At 54.8% G+C, this 18,796-nt stretch overlaps 1 protein-coding gene across 2 annotated transcripts in view; it reads right to left on the minus strand.

Moving 5' to 3' along the window:
• The window catches only part of LOC100391166 (uncharacterized), a 51,518-nt gene extending 33,450 nt beyond the window's left edge, over window positions 1-18,068 (minus strand). Inside the window, exons 1-2 of one of the 2 annotated variants that reach the window (XM_078355773.1) lie at window positions 17,921-18,068; window positions 1-9,755 (exon numbers count right to left, since the gene is read on the minus strand). The exon at window positions 1-9,755 is cut by the window's left edge and continues 18,565 nt beyond it. In XM_078355773.1, coding sequence (XP_078211899.1) covers window positions 1-9,755; window positions 17,921-18,005 — 9,840 coding nt within the window. In that variant the 5' untranslated portion in view covers window positions 18,006-18,068. Of the gene's footprint in view, window positions 9,900-17,920 lie in introns of both variants that reach the window. The other variant, XM_078355766.1, reaches the window with a different exon arrangement.
• Between the last annotated feature and the right edge of the window lie 728 nt (window positions 18,069-18,796).

Consider the following 18,796-nt stretch of genomic DNA (forward strand, 5'->3'; position numbering starts at 1 on the left):
AGTGGTCACCACGGAGTTGGTGCCAGCAGAAGCAGTTGACAGGGTGTTGGCCTCGGCAGTAGCCCCAGGTGTGGTGGTGGCAGGCTCAGTGGTTAATTGCGTGCTTCCTCCACCGGGAGCAGTTGAGGACGTGGTGGTGCTTCCAGGAGTGGTAGAGGAGGAACTTCCCTGAGTAGATGTGCTCACTGGTGAACTGGTGCCCCCAGGAGGGGTTGACAAGGTGCTGGCCCCAGGTGTGGTGGTGGTGGCAGGCTCCGTGGTTGATGGTGTGCTTCCTTTAAAGGGAGTACTTGAAGTTGTGGTGGCCCCTTCAGGAGTGGTTGGGAAGGAACTTCCCTGAGTAGATGGGGTCACCGGTGAACTGGTGCTCTCAGGATGGGTTGACAAGGTGCTGACCTCAGTAGTGGCCCCAGGTGTGGTGGTGGCAGGCCCACCTCTTGATGTCGTGCTGCCTCCACTGGGTGCACTTGAAGACGTGGTGACGCCTCCAGGGGCAATAGGGGAGGAACTGGCGTGAACAGATGTGGTCACTGGTGAACGTGTGCCTGCAGGAGGGGTTGACAAGTTGCTGGCCCCAGGTGTGGTGGTGGCAGGCCCAGCTCTTGATGTCGTGCTGCCTCCACTGGGTGCACTTGAAGACGTGGTGACGCCTCCAGGGGCAATAGGGGAGGAACTGGCGTGAACAGATGTGGTCACTGGTGAACGTGTGCCTGCAGGAGGGGTTGACAAGGTGCTGGCCCCAGGTGTGGTGGTGGTGGCAGGCTCGGTGGTTGATGGTGTGCTTCCTTTAAAGGGAGCAGTTGAAGCGGTGGTGGCCGCTTCAGGAGTGGTAGGGAAGGAACTGGCCTGAGTAGACATGGTCACCGGTGAGCTAGTGTCAACAGGAGCAGTTGACAGGGTGCTGGCCTCCGTAGTGACCCCAAGTGTGGTGGTGTCAAGCCTGGTGATTGATAGCGTGCTTCCGTCACTGGGAGAATTTGAAGGCGAGGTGGCACTTCCATGAGCAGTAGGAGATGAACTGGCCTGGGTAGACGTGGTCATTGGTGAGCTGGTGCCCACGGCAGTGGTTGAAAAGGTGCAGGCCTTTGTAGTGGGCCCAGGTGTGGGGGTGTCAGGCCCGGTGGTTGATGGCGTACTTCCTCCATCAGGAGCAGGTGAAGGGGTGCTGGCACCTCCAGGAGTGGTAGGGAAGAAACCTGCCTGGGTAGACGTGGTTACCAGTGGGCTGGTGCCCTCTAGAGAAATTGACGGGGTGCTGGCCTCAGTAGTTGACCCAGTTGTGGGGGTGGCAGGCTCGGTGGTTGATGGTCTGCTTTCTCCACTGGGAGCTGTTGAAAGCCTGGTGGCATCTCCAGGAGCTATAGGGGAGGAACTGGGCTGAGTAGCCGTGGCCACCAGAGAGCTGGTGCCGGCAGGAGCGGTTGATGGGCTACGGGCCTCGGTAGTGGCCCTAGGTGTGCTGGTGGCAGGCTCATTGGTGGATGGGGTGCTTCCTCCACCAGGAGCGGTTGAGGATGTGGTGGCACCTCCAGGAGCAGTAGGGGAGGAAATGCCCTGAGTAGATATGGTCACCAGTGAACTGGTGCTCACAGGAGGGGTTGACACGGTGCTGACCTCAGTAGTGGCCCCAGGAGTGGTGGGGGCAGGCCCAGCTGTTGATATTGTGCTTCCTTCACTGGGTGCAGCTGAAGACGTGGTGACGCCTCCAGGAGCAATAGGGGAGGAACTGGCTTGGGCAGAAGTGGTCACCACTGAGCTGGTGCCAGCAGCAGCAGTTGACAGGGTGCTGGCCTCGGTAGTAGCCCCAAGTGTGGTGATGGCAGGCTCAGTGGTTAATGGCGTGCTTCCTCCACCAGGAGCAGTTGAAGAGGTGGTGGTGCTTTCAGGAGTGGTAGGGGAGGAACTGCCCTGAGTAGATGTGGTCACCGGTGAACTGGTGCCCGCAGGAGGGGTTGACAAGGTGCTGGCCCCAGGTGTGGTGGTGGTGGCAGGCTTGGTGGTTGATGGTGTGCTTCCTTTAAAGGGAGTACTTGCCGTTGTGGTGGCCACTTCAGGAGTGGTTGGGAAGGAACTTCCCTGAGTAGATGTGGTCACCCGTGAACTGGTGCTCTCAGGAGGGGTTGACAAGGTGCTGACCGCAGTAGTGGCCCCAGGTGTGGTGGTGGCAGGCCCAGCTGTTGATGTCGTGCTGCCTCCACTGGGTGCAGTTGAAGACGTGGTGACGCCTCCAGGGGCAATAGGGGAGGAACTGGCATGAACAGATGTGGTCACTGGTGAACGTGTGCCTGCAGGAGGGGTTGACAAGTTGCTGACCCCAGGTGTGGTGGTGGTGGCAGGCTCGGTGGTTGATGGTGTGCTTCCTTTAAAGGGAGCAGTTGAAGCGGTGGTGGCCCCTTCAGGAGTGGTAGGGAAGGAACTGGCCTGAGTAGACATGGTCACCGGTGAGCTAGTGTCAACAGGAGCAGTTGACAGGGTGCTGGCCTCCGTAGTGACCCCAAGTGTGGTGGTGTCAAGCCTGGTGATTGATGGCGTGCTTCCGTCACTGGGAGAATTTGAAGGCGAGGTGGCATCTCCATGAGCAGTAGGAGATGAACTGGCCTGGGTAGACGTGGTCATTGGTGAGCTTGTGCCCACGGCAGTGGTTGAAAAGGTGCGGGCCTTTGTAGTGGGCCCAGGTGTGGGGGTATCAGGCCCAGTGGTTGATGGCGTGCTTCCTCCAGCAGGAGCAGGTGAAGGGGTGCTGGCACCTCCAGGAGTGGTAGGGAAGAAACCTGCCTGGGTAGACGTGGTTACCAGTGAGCTGGTGCCCTCTAGAGAAATTGATGGGGTGCTGGCCTCAGTAGTTGACCCAGTTGTGGGGGTGGCAGGCTCGGTGGTTGATGGTCTGCTTTCTCCACCGGCAGCGGTTGAAAGCGTGGTGGCATCTCCAGGAGCTATAGGGGAGGAACTGGGCTGAGTAGCCGTGGCCACCAGAGAGCTGGTGCCCGCAGGAGCGGTTGATGGGGTGCGGGCCTCGGTAGTGGCCCTAGGTGTGCTGGTGGCAGTCTCATTGGTGGATGGCGTGCTTCCTTTACCAGGAGCGGTTGAGGATGTGGTGGTGCCTCCATGAGTGGTAGGGGAGGAAATGCCCTGAGTAGATGTGGTCACCGGTGAACTGGTGCCCTCAGGAGGGGTTGACAAGGTGCTAGTCTCAGTAGTGGCCCTAGGTGTGCTGGTGGCAGGCTCATTGGTGGATGGCGTGCTTCCTCCACCAGGAGTGGTTGAGGATGTGGTGGTGCCTCCAGGAGCAGTAGGGGAGGAAATGCCCTGAGTAGATGTGCTCACTGGTGAACTGGTGCCCCCAGGAGGGGTTGACAAGGTGCTGGCCCCAGGTGTGGTGGTGGTGGCAGGCTCAGTGGTTGATGGTGTGCTTCCTTTAAAGGGAGTACTTGAAGTTGTGGTGGGCCCTTCAGGAGTGGTTGGGAAGGAACTTCCCTGAGTAGATATGGTCACCGGTGAACTGGTGCTCTCAGGAGGGGTTGACAAGGTGCTGGCCTCAGTTGTGGTCCCAGGTGTGGTGGTGTCAGGCCCAGCTGTTGATGTCGTGCTTCCTCCACTGGGTGCACTTGAAGACTTGGTGACACCTCCAGGAGCAATACGGGAGGAACTGGCGTGAGCAGAAGTGGTCACCACGGAGCTGGTGCCAGCGGGAGAAGTTGACAGGGTGATGGCCTCAGCAGTAGCCCCGGGTGTGGTGGTGGCAGGCTCATTGGTGGATGGCGTGCTTCCTCCAGCAGGAGCGGTTGAGGATGTGGTGGCGCCTCCAAGAGCAGTAGGGGACGAAGTTCCCTGAGTAGATGTGGTCACCGGTGAACTGGTGCTCACAGGAGGGGTTGACACGGTGCTGACCTCAGTAGTGGCCCCAGGTGTCGTGGTGTCAGGCCCAGCTGTTGATATCGTGCTTCCTCCACTGGGTGCAGCTGAAGACATGGTGACGCCCCCAGGAGCAATAGGGGAGGAACTGGCGTGAGCAGAAGTGGTCACCACGGAGCTGGTGCCAGCGGGAGAAGTTGACAGGGTGATGGCCTCGGCAGTAGCCCCAGGTGTGGTGGTGGCAGGCTCAGTGGTTAATTGCGTGGTTCCTCCACCAGGAGCAGTTGAAGACGTGGTGGTGCTTCCAGGAGTGGTAGGGGAGGAACTGCCCTGAGTAGATGTGGGCACTTGTGAACTGGTGCCCCCAGGAGGGGTTGACAAGGTGCTGGCCCCAGGTGTGGTGGTGGTGGCAGGCTCGGTGGTTGATGGTGTGCTTCCTTTAACGGGAGTACTTGAGGTTGTGGTGGCCCCTTCAGGAGTGGTTGGGAAGGAACTTCCCTGAGTAGATGTGGTCACCGGTGAACTGGTGCTCTCAGGAGAGGTTGACAAGGTGCTGCCCTCAGTAGTGGTCCCAGGTGTGGTGGTGTCAGGCCCAGCTGTTGATGTCATGCTTCCTCCACTGGGTGCACTTGAAGACGTAGTGACACCTCCAGGAGCAATAGGGGAGGAACTGGCATGAGCAGAAGTGGTCACCACGGAGCTGGTGCTAGCAGGAGCAGTTGACATGGTGATGGCCTCAGTAGTAACCTTAGGTGTGCTGGTGGCAGGCTCATTGGTGGATGGCGTGCTTCCTCCAGCAGGAGCGGTTGAGGATGTGGTGGCGCCTCCAGGAGCAGTAGGGGACGAAGTTCCATGAGTAGATATGGTCACCAGTGAACTGGTGCTCACAGGAGGGGTTGACACGGTGGTGACCTCAGTAGTGGCCCCAGGTGTGGTGGTGGCAGGCCCAGCTGTTGATATCGTGCTTCCTTCACTGGGTGCAGCTGAAGACGTGGTGACGCCTCCGGGAGCAATAGGGGAGGACCTGGCGTGAGCAGAAGTGGTCACCACGGAGCTGGTGCTAGCAGGAGCAGTTGACAGGGTGATGGCCTCGGTAGTGGCCCTAGGTGTGGTGGTGGCAGGCTCATTGGTGGATGGCGTGCTTCCTCCACCAGGAGCGGTTGAGGATGTGGTGGCGCCTCCAGGAGCAGTAGGGGACGAAGTTTCCTGAGTAGATATGGTCACCAGTGAACTGGTGCTCACAGGAGGGACTGACACGGTGCTGACCTCAGTAGTGGCCCGAGGTGTGGTGGTGGCAGGCCCAGCTGTTGATATTGTGCTTCCTTCACTGGGTGCAGCTGAAGACGTGGTGACGCCCCCAGGAGCAATAGGGGAGGAACTGGCGTGAGCAGAAGTGGTCACCACGGAGCTGGTGCCAGCGGGAGAAGTTGACAGGGTGATGGCCTCGGCAGTAGCCCCAGGTGTGGTGGTGGCAGGCTCAGTGGTTAATTGCGTGGTTCCTCCACCAGGAGCAGTTGAAGACGTGGTGGTGCTTCCAGGAGTGGTAGGGGAGGAACTGCCCTGAGTAGATGTGGGCACTTGTGAACTGGTGCCCCCAGGAGGGGTTGACAAGGTGCTGGCCCCAGGTGTGGTGGTGGTGGCAGGCTCGGTGGTTGATGGTGTGCTTCCTTTAAAGGGAGTACTTGAAGTTGTGGTGGCCCCTTCAGGAGTGGTTGGGAAGGAACTTCCCTGAGTAGATGTGGTCACCGGTGAACTGGTGCTCTCAGGAGAGGTTGACAAGGTGCTGCCCTCAGTAGTGGTCCCAGGTGTGGTGGTGTCAGGCCCAGCTGTTGATGTCATGCTTCCTCCACTGGGTGCACTTGAAGACGTAGTGACACCTCCAGGAGCAATAGGGGAGGAACTGGCGTGAGCAGAAGTGGTCACCACGGAGCTGGTGCTAGCAGGAGCAGTTGACATGGTGATGGCCTCAGTAGTAACCTTAGGTGTGCTGGTGGCAGGCTCATTGGTGGATGGCGTGCTTCCTCCAGCAGGAGCGGTTGAGGATGTGGTGGCGCCTCCAGGAGCAGTAGGGGACGAAGTTCCATGAGTAGATATGGTCACCAGTGAACTGGTGCTCACAGGAGGGGTTGACACGGTGGTGACCTCAGTAGTGGCCCCAGGTGTGGTGGTGGCAGGCCCAGCTGTTGATATCGTGCTTCCTTCACTGGGTGCAGCTGAAGACGTGGTGACGCCTCCGGGAGCAATAGGGGAGGAACTGGCGTGAGCAGAAGTGGTCACCACGGAGCTGGTGCCAGCGGGAGAAGTTGACAGGGTGATGGCCTCGGCAGTAGCCCCAGGTGTGGTGGTGGCAGGCTCAGTGGTTAATTGCGTGGTTCCTCCACCAGGAGCAGTTGAAGACGTGGTGGTGCTTCCAGGAGTGGTAGGGGAGGAACTGCCCTGACTAGATGTGGGCACTTGTGAACTGGTGCCCCCAGGAGGGGTTGACAAGGTGCTGGCCCCAGGTGTGGTGGTGGTGGCAGGCTCGGTGGTTGATGGTGTGCTTCCTTTAAAGGGAGTACTTGAAGTTGTGGTGGCCCCTTCAGGAGTGGTTGGGAAGGAACTTCCCTGAGTAGCTGTGGTCACCGGTGAACTGGTGCTCTCAGGAGAGGTTGACAAGGTGCTGCCCTCAGTAGTGGTCCCAGGTGTGGTGGTGTCAGGCCCAGCTGTTGATGTCATGCTTCCTCCACTGGGTGCACTTGAAGACGTAGTGACACCTCCAGGAGCAATAGGGGAGGAACTGGCATGAGCAGAAGTGGTCACCACGGAGCTGGTGCTAGCAGGAGCAGTTGACATGGTGATGGCCTCAGTAGTAACCTTAGGTGTGCTGGTGGCAGGCTCATTGGTGGATGGCGTGCTTCCTCCACCAGGAGCGGTTGAGGATGTGGTGGCGCCTCCAGGAGCTGTAGGGGACGAAGTTCCATGAGTAGATATGGTCACCAGTGAACTGGTGCTCACAGGAGGGGTTGACACGGTGGTGACCTCAGTAGTGGCCCCAGGTGTGGTGGTGGCAGGCCCAGCTGTTGATATCGTGCTTCCTTCATTGGCTGCAGCTGAAGACGTGGTGACGCCTCCGGGAGCAATAGGGGAGGACCTGGCGTGAGCAGAAGTGGTCACCACGGAGCTGGTGCTAGCAGGAGCAGTTGACAGGGTGATGGCCTCGGTAGTGGCCCTAGGTGTGGTGGTGACAGGCTCATTGGTGGATGGCGTGCTTCCTCCACCAGGAGCGGTTGAGGATGTGGTGGCGCCTCCAGGAGCTGTAGGGGACGAAGTTCCATGAGTAGATATGGTCACCAGTGAACTGGTGCTCACAGGAGGGGTTGACACGGTGGTGACCTCAGTAGTGGCCCCAGGTGTGGTGGTGGCAGGCCCAGCTGTTGATATCGTGCTTCCTTCATTGGGTGCACTTGAAGATGTAGTGACACCTCCAGGAGCAATAGGGGAGGACCTGGCGTGAGCAGAAGTGGTCACCACGGAGCTGGTGCTAGCAGGAGCAGTTGACAGGGTGATGGCCTCGGTAGTGGCCCTAGGTGTGGTGGTGACAGGCTCATTGGTGGATGGCGTGCTTCCTCCACCAGGAGCGGTTGAGGATGTGGTGGCGCCTCCAGGAGCAGTAGGGGACGAAGTTTCCTGAGTAGATATGGTCACCAGTGAACTGGTGCTCACAGGAGGGGCTGACACGGTGCTGACCTCAGTAGTGGCCCCAGGTGTGGTGGTGGCAGGCCCAGCTGTTGATATTGTGCTTCCTTCACTGGGTGCAGCTGAAGACGTGGTGACGCCCCCAGGAGCAATAGGGGAGGAACTGGCGTGAGCAGAAGTGGTCACCACGGAGCTGGTGCTAGCGGGAGAAGTTGACAGGGTGATGGCCTCGGCAGTAGCCCCAGGTGTGGTGGTGGCAGGCTCAGTGGTTAATTGCGTGGTTCCTCCACCAGGAGCAGTTGAAGACGTGGTGGTGCTTCCAGGAGTGGTAGGGGAGGAACTGCCCTGAGTAGATGTGGGCACTTGTGAACTGGTGCCCCCAGGAGGGGTTGACAAGGTGCTGGCCCCAGGTGTGGTGGTGGTGGCAGGCTCGGTGGTTGATGGTGTGCTTCCTTTAAAGGGAGTACTTGAAGTTGTGGTGGCCCCTTCAGGAGTGGTTGGGAAGGAACTTCCCTGAGTAGCTGTGGTCACCGGTGAACTGGTGCTCTCAGGAGAGGTTGACAAGGTGCTGCCCTCAGTAGTGGTCCCAGGTGTGGTGGTGTCAGGCCCAGCTGTTGATGTCATGCTTCCTCCACTGGGTGCACTTGAAGATGTAGTGACACCTCCAGGAGCAATAGGGGAGGACCTGGCGTGAGCAGAAGTGGTCACCACGGAGCTGGTGCTAGCAGGAGCAGTTGACAGGGTGATGGCCTCGGTAGTGGCCCTAGGTGTGGTGGTGACAGGCTCATTTGTGGATGGCGTGCTTCCTCCACCAGGAGCGGTTGAGAATGTGGTGGCACCTCCAGGAGCAGTAGGGGACGAAGTTCCATGAGTAGATATGGTCACCAGTGAACTGGTGCTCACAGGAGGGGTTGACACGGTGGTGACCTCAGTAGTGGCCCCAGGTGTGGTGGTGGCAGGCTCAGTGGTTAATTGCGTGGTTCCTCCACCAGGAGCAGTTGAAGACGTGGTGGTGCTTCCAGGAGTGGTAGGGGAGGAACTGCCCTGAGTAGATGTGGGCACTTGTGAACTGGTGCCCCCAGGAGGGGTTGACAAGGTGCTGGCCCCAGGTGTGGTGGTGGTGGCAGGCTCGGTGGTTGATGGTGTGCTTCCTTTAAAGGGAGTACTTGAAGTTGTGGTGGCCCCTTCAGGAGTGGTTGGGAAGGAACTTCCCTGAGTAGATGTGGTCACCGGTGAACTGGTGCTCTCAGGAGAGGTTGACAAGGTGCTGCCCTCAGTAGTGGTCCCAGGTGTGGTGGTGTCAGGCCCAGCTGTTGATGTCATGCTTCCTCCACTGGGTGCACTTGAAGACGTAGTGACACCTCCAGGAGCAATAGGGGAGGAACTGGCATGAGCAGAAGTGGTCACCACGGAGCTGGTGCTAGCAGGAGCAGTTGACATGGTGATGGCCTCAGTAGTAACCTTAGGTGTGCTGGTGGCAGGCTCATTGGTGGATGGCGTGCTTCCTCCACCAGGAGCGGTTGAGGATGTGGTGGCGCCTCCAGGAGCAGTAGGGGACGAAGTTTCCTGAGTAGATATGTTCACCAGTGAACTGGTGCTCACAGGAGGGGCTGACCTGGTGCTGACCTCAGTAGTGGCCCCAGGTGTGGTGGTGGCAGGCCCAGCTGTTGATATTGTGCTTCCTTCACTGGGTGCAGCTGAAGACGTGGTGACGCCTGCAGGAGCAATAGCGGAGGACCTGGCGTGAGCAGAAGTGGTCACCACTGAGCTGATGCCAGCAGCATCCGTTGACAGGGTGCTGGCCTCGGTAGTAGCCCCAGGTGTGGTGGTGGCAGGCTCAGTGGTTAATGGCGTGCTTCCTCCACCGGCAGCCGTTGAAAGTGTGGTGGCATCTTCAGGAGCTATAGGGGAGGAACTGGCCTGAGTAGATGTGGCCATCAGAGAGCTCGTGCCCGCAGGAGTGGTTGATGGGGTGTGGGCCTCGGTAGTGGCCCTAGGTGTGCTGGTGGCAGGCTCATTGGTGGATGGCGTGCTTCCTTTACCAGGAGCGGTTGAGGATGTGGTGGTGCCTCCATGAGTGGTAGGGGAGGAAATGCCCTGGGTAGATGTGGTCACCGGTGAACTGGTGCCCTCAGGAGGGGTTGACAAGGTGCTAATCTCAGTAGTGGCCCCAGGTGTGGTGGTGGCTGGTGGGGTTGTTGATTTGTGAGTGGTTGAAGTGCTGGAATCTACAGGAGAGGTATGGGATGAACTGGCATGAGTAGAAGTTGTTACCACTGAGCTTGTTCCAGCAGGAGCGTTTGACAGAGGCGGAGGTTGTAGTGATCTGAGATTGTACCACTGCACTCCAGCCTTGGTGACAGGCCTGGACTCTGTTTTTTTTAAAAAAAAGAAGCCAACGTTGCAATTGCAATTTGAAATATATAAGTGCGTGAGTGATTTAGATTTGTGATTTTCCATTAGAATCTTGTTAGTTTGTAAACTGTTGAAACATTTAGGAGAACTTATGATTCACCCCACATAAATATTTACTCTATTAGGTTCATAGAACGATGTGTGTATGCGGAAGTTTTAAAAAATACACATTAATTTGTTAGATTTATGGAATTTCTTAAGTACTTGGAACTGCTTAATTTATTAATCAGACAACTGAAGTCCTCAAATAGAAAATACAATGTGCAGTGACATGTTCTTAGCTAGAAAATTATTATTAAAAAAAAGAAAAACAGAATGCGACAATTCCCAGCACCAAACAAGGTAAGTTTCACAATGTCTGGCATGAATCGTTACTGAGCATGAGGAGTCAGAAAACATAACCCATGGACAGAAAAGTAATCAACCCATGGAAACCTACCCAGAATGGGCACAGATGCAAGAATCGTCAGAGAAAGGCATTTTCGTCGTTATTTATTTATGTCTTTACTTTGGTACAGAGCTTTGTTCTGTCGCAGTCTGGAATGCAGTGGCGTGATCTCTGCTCACTGCAACTTCACCTCCTGGGTTCAAATAATCCCCCTGCCTCAGTCTCCCCAGTAGCTGGGATTACAGGTGACTGCCACGACACATGGCTAATTTTTGTATTTTTAATTGAGATGGGGTTTCACAATATTGGTAAGGCTGGTCTCGAACTTCTGGCCTCAGGTGATTCACCCGACGTGGTCTCTGAAAGTGTTGGGTTTATAGATGTGAGCCACCACATCTGGACTTATTTATTTATTTTTTAAGAGACAGGGTCTCTATCGCCCAGGCTGGAGTGCAGTGGGGCAATCATAGCTTGCTGCCCCCTCAGACTCCTGGGCTCAAGAAATGCTTCCTTCAACCTCCTGAGTAGCTGGGACTACAGGCACGAGCCACCATGCCTAGCCAGTTTTTAAAAAGTTTTTGTTTGTTTGTTTTGTAGAGACAGGAGTCTCACTATGCTGCCCAGGCTGGTCTTGAACTCTGGGCCTCAAGGGATCCTCCTGCCTCAGGCTCCCAAAGTGCTGGGATTACAGACCTGAGCCACCACACCCAGTCCAAAATGGTTTCTATAACTGTGTTCCGTATGTGCAATGATAAAACAGAAACATGGAAAAATGTGTATATAAACCAATAGGACCTATAGAGAGAAAAAATACACTGATGGGATTAAGGACAGATCAGACATTGACGAAGAAAAAAAAATAATACATGAAGGGATGGAAATAGAAACTATCCACACATCAAGAAAAAATGAGCCAGCCTCGGTGGCTCAAGCCTGTAATCCCAGCACTTTGGGAGGCCGAGGTGGGCTGATCATGAGGTCAGAAGTTCAAGACCAGCCTGGCCAATATGGTGAAACCTCGTCTCTACTAAAAATACAAAAATTAGCTGGGCGCGGTGGCGCACATCTGCAATCTCAGCTATTCGGGAGGCTGAGGCAGGAGAATTGCTTGAACCCAGGAGATGGAGGTTGCAGTGAACTGAGATCATGCCACTGCACTCCAGCCTGGGCAACAAAACAAGACTCCAACTCAAAAAAAAAGAAATTAAAAAAAATTTAAGGGTGGGGTGTGGTGGCTCATCCCAGCACTTTGGGAAACCCAGACAGGCAGATCACTTGAGCTCAGGAGTTCGAGACCAGCCTGAGCAACATGATGAAACCCCCATCTCTACAAAAAATACAAAAATTTGCTGGTCATGGCGGCATGCACCTACAGTCCCAGCTACTTGAGATGCTGAGGCAGGAGAACTGCTTGAGCCCGAGAGGCGGAGGTTGCAGTGAGCTGAGACTGTGCCGCTGCACTCCAGCCTGGTGACAGAGCGAGGCCCTGTCTCAAAAAAAAAAAAAATTAGGGCCAGGCTTGTGCCCTAGCTGCCCTATTCCCAACCTCACTACCTTTTATCCACACTGGAGTCATGTAAATTAATGTAATTTAATATAATATAACATTGGTATTACTTTTAGTAGACATAAAGATGGGATCTTGTTACATTACATTAGATGGGATCTAATAGGCATAAAGATGGTCTCAAGCTCTGGGTCCAAAGGGATCCTCCTGCCTCAGCCTCCCAAAGCGATCCTCCTGCCTCAGCCTCCCAAAGTGCTGGGATTACAGACGTGGCCACTGTGTCTGCCATATTATCTTTCAATAATGAAAAAATAAAATAGGCCAGGCGCAGTGGCTCACACCTGTAATCCCAGCACTTTAGGAGGCCAAGCAGGGAGGGTTGCTTGAGGCCAGGAGTTTGAATCCAGCCTCAGAAACAGAGCAAGACCTCATCTCTACTAAAAATCCAAAAAATTAGCTGGGTGTGGTGGTGCGTGCCTGTAGTCCCAACTACTCAAGAGGCGGAGGTAGGTGGGTCACTTGAGGCCACAGTTTGAGATCAGCCTAGGCAACATGGTGAGACACTGTCTCTAACCTCTACAAAAAATAAAAAATTACCCAGGCATGGTGGGGCATACCTCTAGTCCCAGCTAATCGAGAGGCTGAGGCAGGAAGACCACCTGAGCCCAGGAGTTCAAGGCTGCAGTGAGCTATGATGGCACCACTGCACTCCAGCCTGGGTAATAGAGTGAGTCCATAGGTCTTAAAAAAAAAAAAAAAAAATGAAAGAAATCTTCCAATACAGGGCCTTATATGTCCATTTTGCCCTGGGCCCTAAAATTATGTAACCGGTTTATCTAGAACCAGATGAGCGGTCTCAGCCCCGTCATCTTAGCACTGTGAGTTGCATGAAGTCGCTCAGTCTGTGGGGTGCTGGCAGCCGGCTCGGCCACCTAAGACAGAGTGTGCCAGGGATGGAGTGGCAAGGCCGAGTGACCAAGGCCAGCAGGCCTCGTGGTTCCCATAACCAGCCCTCCTTATGACAAAGCCAGGCCATAGGCACAGGCCCACAACAGGGCTCCCTGGAAACAGCACATCCCTGTCCCTGCCTAGGCCTGGCCCCTGCAGGTAAATCAAGGCAGATATCTTCACTCCACTGTGTCTCACTGACCCCCAAGAGGTGGGAGGAGGGTGAGGTGAGAAGGAAGTAAGAAGGCTTTGCAGGGGGTTAGTATATGGGGTAAGAGGAGAGAAGGGACTGGGCCTTGGGCAGTGTCATTGGGGTGAGGCCGCCATGCACAGCGAGTACGCATTCCACAGCATCCACTGTGTGGGCCCCTTCATAACTGCTTTCTTTTCTCTTTCTTTTTATTTTTTCTTTCATTTTTTGAGACAGGGTCTCACTGTCACCCAGGCTGGAGAGCAGTGGCATGAACTTGGCTCACTGCAATCTCTGCCTCCTGGGTTCAAGCAATCCTCCAACCTCAGTCTCCCAAGTAGCTGTGACTATAGGCACTCGTCACCATACCCGGCTTTTTTTTTTTTTTTTTTTTTTGAGACAGAAATCTCACTCTGTCACCCAAGCTGGAGCTCAGTGGCATTCTCTTGGCTCACTGCAACCTCCACCTCCCAGGTTCAAGCAATTCTTCTGCCTCAGCCTCCCGAGTAGCTGGGATCACAGGTGCGCACCACCACACCTGGCTAACTTTTTCATATTTTTAATAGAGACAGGGTTTCACCATGTTGGCCAGGCTGGTCTCAAACTCCTGACCTTAGGTGATCTGCCTACCTCAGCCTCCCAAATTGCTGGGATTCAGGCACAAGCCACCCACACCTGGTCTGTATTTTTTGTAGAGATGAGGTTTTACCATATTGGCCAGTCTGGTCTTGAACTCCTGGTCTCCAGTGATCTGCCTGCCTTGGCCTTCCAAAGCACTGGGATTACAGGCGTAAGCCACCATGCCCATCCTCTTTTCTTTCTTGAGACAGAGTCTCCCTCTGTTGACCAGGCTGGAGTACAGTGGTGCAAACATGGCTCACTGCAGCCTCAACCTCCTAGCCTCAAGTGATCCTCCTACCTCAGCCTCCCAAGTAGCTGGGACCACAGGCACACACCACAATGCCTAGCTAATTTTTTTAATTTTTGGTAGAGACGGGGTCTCCCTGTGTTGCCCAGGCTGGTCTCAAACTTCTGGACTCAAGTGATCCTCCTACCTCAGCCTCCCAAAGTGCTGGGATTCCAGGCATGGGCCACCCATGCCTGGTCCTCTGATTGTTTTCATGTTGACTCTGTTCTCCTCAATCCCACTGATTTTTTTCTTTCTTTTTTTTTGGAGATGTGGTCTCCATCCGTCACCCAGGCTGGAGGGCAGTGCTGCTATTCTCCATTAATTTTGACCAATTACAAAGAAATAGGTCGTTCATGTTGAAGCCAAGAGAGTTCATCTGAGCTCAGAAGGTTAGGGCAGTGGGTTGGATTGAGGCCCCACAGACCAGGCAGCTACCGCCCCACTGGAGGGCCATGGGAGGTAGGGTGGGAGGATGGGGGGTAAAGTGGAAGAGAAGGAGCCAGGAGCAGCTGGGTCACCCCCTCCTCTCCCCACTGATTTCCTCCCTTGCTGTTTTTTTACAGCTAATAGCAATTTCTTCTTTTCTTCCTTTGTTTTGTTTGTTTGTTTGTTTGTTTGTTTGTTTGAGATAGCGACAGTCTCATCTGTGGCCCAGGCTGGAGTGCAGTGACCCCATCTCAGCTCACTGCAACCTCTCTCCCCGCCAGGTTCAAGCCATTGCTGTACATCAGCCTCCTGAGGAGCTGAGATTACGGGTGTGTCACACCACACCCAGCTAATTTTTCTATTTTTAATAGAGATGAGATTTTGCCACGGTGGCCAGGGTGATCTTGAACTCCTGACCTCAAGTGATCCACCCACCTCCACCTCCCAAAGAGCTGGGATTACAAGCATGAATCACAGCTTCTGGTCAGCAATTTCTTTTTTAAGAAAAAGGCCTGCTTCTTCCCATCAAAAAGTGGGTGAAGGACATGAGTAGATACTCCTCAAAAGAAGATCTATGAATGACCACCAAGCATATGAAAAAATGCTCAACACCACTAATCACCAGGGAAACGCAAATCAAAACCACAGTGAGATACAGAATGTACCCCAGTCAGAATGACCATTGTTAAAAGCCAAAGAAACAAATAGAGGTTGGCATGGATGCGGTGAAAAGGAAAGGTCTATACGTTGCTGGCAGGAAACAAACCGTAAATCAGTACAACCTCTATGGAAAACAGTATGGAGATCGCTCAAAGAACTCAAGGTAGACCTGCCATTAGATCCCGCAATCCCACTACGAGATGTATCGAAAGAAAACAAGTCACCGTATGGGCCGGGCATAGTGGCTCATGCCTGGAATCTCAGCACTTTGGGAGGCCGAGGCAGGTGGATCACTTGAGGTCCCAAGTTTGAGACCAGCCTGGCCAGCATGGTGAAACCCCGTCTCTACTAAAAATACAAAAATTAGCCAGGCGTGGTGGTGGGCGCCTGTAATTCCAGCTACTTGGGAGGCTGGGGCAGGAGAATCGCTTGAACCCAGGAGGCAGAAGTTGCAGTGAGCTGAGATCTCGCCACTGCATTCCAGCCTGGGTGACAGGGCAAGACTCTGTCTTCCCCCAGAAAAACAAATATTGGGTACAATATACACTACTGGGGTGAATGGTACACTGAAATCTCAGACTTCACCACTATACAATGCATCCACGTAACCAAAAACAACTTGTACCTCAAAGCTATTGAAATATACATGTATACACACACACACACACACACACACACATACACACACACACACACACACACAATAAACAATAGGCTGGATGTGATGGCTCATGCCTATAATCCCAGCACTTTGGGTGGCTGAGGCAGGTGGATCACCTGAAGTTCAAGACCGGCCTGGCCAACTTGGTGAAATCCTGTCTCTAATAAAAATACAAAAATTAACTGGATGTGGTAGCAAGCACCTGTAATCCCAGCTACTCGGAAAGCTGAGGCAGGAGAATTGCTTGAATCCGAGAGGTGGAGGTTGCAGTGAGCTGAGATTGCACCACTGCTCTCCAGCTTGGGCGACAGAGCGAGACTGTCTCAAAAAAAAAAAAAATCTCTCGAGACGAGGACAAGAGTGGGATGGTGATGGAAATGATGGATGGGGACAGCCCTAGACAGGGATGGGGAGGGTAGAGGGATACCTGCCGTGGACAGATGACTGAGTGCCCAAGTCTTGGTGACCCCCGTGCTGGGTGTGGGGGTCAGAGGGCAGCTGTGACATCAGAAAAGGGCTGGACCAACAGACAGGACATTATGTTTTGTTGACACACAATATAACCAGGTGAGCTGCAAGATGAGAGGGTGTGTCTGCCAGGAAGGGCCAGGCTGAGGCTGCTACAGCTCTGTCTCTAGGACCACACCCTTCCCTGGCATCCCCATCCCCGTGATCTGAGTGGGGGAGTTCGGTCAGGCTCTGGGTCCCCAGAGAGAGGACATGGAAAGGGTCAGAGGCTGCTCAAAGCTGGCCAGGGCCCCAGAGGATAGCTGATGCCAGGCACAGAGACAGAGGAGCCACAGAATCCTCGAGAGCAGGAACAGGGTCTGAAAGGTCCCATTCTGCAGAGGCGGAGACTTCAATTAGGGATGAAATAAGAAATAACACGCAGGATGTGGAGAGAGCAGGAGGGGGCCAAGGAGAGGCAGCAAGAAGAAGAAAGAGAAGAGAGGGGAAAGGAAGGGGCTAGAAGAAACTAGGAAGAGGGAAGGGAGAGCAGTGAGAAAGGAGGGAGCCATATGCAGTGGCTCACCCCTGTAATCCCAGCACTTTGGGAGGCCAAAGTGGGAGGATCACCTGAGGTTAAAAGTTCGAGACCAGCCTGGTTAACATGGTGAAACCCCATCTCTACTAAAAATATACAAAAATTAACTGGGCACAGTGGTGCGCACCTGTAATCCCAGCTATTCTAGAGCCCGAGGCAGGAGAATCGCTTGAACCTGGGAGGTAGAGGTTTCAGTGAGCAGAGATCTCGCCACTGCACTCCAGCCTGGGTGTCAGGGTGAGGCTCTGTCTCAAAAAAAAGGAGGAGAGACAGGGGAAGGAGGTTGGGAGGAAAACAAAAGATCAGCGTCTAAGACGCCGTCACTAGAGATACATCAACAAGGGTCTGGGAGGCACAGAAAGTGCAAGGAAGGGAGTGTTTTCATTACGACAAATGGGCTGCAGGTCTGGGTGACATCGCCACAGGGTGACATCTGGAGGGGCAGGGACCCTGAGGTCTGTGGGTCCAGTTTCTGCCTTGATTCCCCTCTGCCCTTTCTGGGGGCAGGTGAGGTGCAGAGGGAGCTCCCGGGGGGTGCCCAGAGTCATCCCTCCTGCCCTGAGCCCCTGGGTCCCCATGGCCATGAAGCCCAAAGCGGCTGAGCTGGAACGATCCCTAGAGGTCCTAATGCCTTGTCTTTTGGGGATAAACTGAGGCAGGAGATGAACTGACCGGCCCCAGGGTGCACAGCTGGTTCATGGCAGGATTAGAATCTGGGGCTCCTGAAGATCGTGCCACTGTACTCCAGCCTGAACCACAGAGCAAGACCGGCCCATTTTGTGCCCATCTGGCTATATCCCGAGGCACACAGCAGGACATGCCAGTGTGGGAGGTCACCAGGGAATTCGTGAGAACATTCAGTAGGTAAGGGCAGACCCTGATATGGGTTGAGCATCAGTCTTGTGCCAGAAATCATGCGGGGGGTGGGGGGCTCTTTTTAATCCTAGCAGCAGCCCTGAAAAGTAGGTATTATTCTTGCTTTCCAGAGGGGAAACTGAGGCTCAGAAGAGGACACTAAGGCTCAGAGACACTCAACTGGAGGAGGCTCTGATGACCCAGCTCTTCCTCCAAAACTCCTGGGGAGAGGAGTCCAAGAGGTGGGCACAGGGCTGACTGAGCTCCAGGCAGTGGGCATGCCCCTATTGGTGCCCTGGAGGCAGCCCTCCCTCACCTATGGGCAGACAGAGCAGGCTGTCCTCCAGGATGGGGGCCTCAAGGGCAGCAGGGTATGGGGGTCACTCACCCTGCACTGTGATGGTAGCTTGTAGGAGCAGGACGGGGAGGACCAAAGTGAGCAGACACAGCGCCACGGTCCCCAGCCTCGGCATCGGAGCTCGGAGCTCAGAGTGCGTCTCACCCGCCCGTCACTGCCGGAGGAGCTGGTGAAATGAGCCTCAGCCAAGGAAGCTCAGAAATAAATGGGCCCCGGGGACCTTTGATCCCTGAGACACTGGAGACCTGGGACCAGCCTGAGCCTGAGTCAGTCTGGAAGCTTCCCTCATGCCTCAGGTTGCGGGGCCTGTTTCAGGCCAAAGGGCAGAGGGAGAGGGTGCCTCTCCCTGGCCAGGCAGCCCATAGGCATGAGGGTAACCAGCTTTATCACCCCAACAGAGAGGCAGCCCGGGGGGCCTGCAGGAGGTGGGGGGTCCTGATGAGACCCCGCCCCCAACCGAGGGAGGTGGGAGATGGGCAAGAGGGGCCAGGCCTGAGCCAGGAAAAGAAGAGGGCACCGCCTGCATTTGACCCTGACCCCTAGCAGGGACACCCCCTTTGTCTCTATTTTTTTTTTTTTTTTTTTTTTTTTGAGATGGAGTCTTGCTCTGTTGCCAGGCTGGAGTGCAGTGACGTGACCTGGGCTCACCACAACCTCTGCCTCCCGGGTTCAAGCAGTTCTCCTGCCGCCTGCCTCAGCCTCCCAAGTAGCTGGGACTACAGGTGCATGCCACCACACCTGGCTAACTTGTATTTTTAAGTGGAGATGTATTTTTAAGTGTATTTTAAGTGGAGATGGGGTTTCACCATGTTGGCCAACCATGGTAATCCCATGTTGGTCTCCATCTCTTGACCTCATGATCCGCCCACCTCGGCCTTCCAAAGTGCTGGGATTACAGGTGTGAGC

This window comes from Callithrix jacchus, chromosome 2 (genome assembly GCF_049354715.1).
Source record: "Callithrix jacchus isolate 240 chromosome 2, calJac240_pri, whole genome shotgun sequence".
Lineage (NCBI taxonomy): Eukaryota > Metazoa > Chordata > Mammalia > Primates > Cebidae > Callithrix > Callithrix jacchus.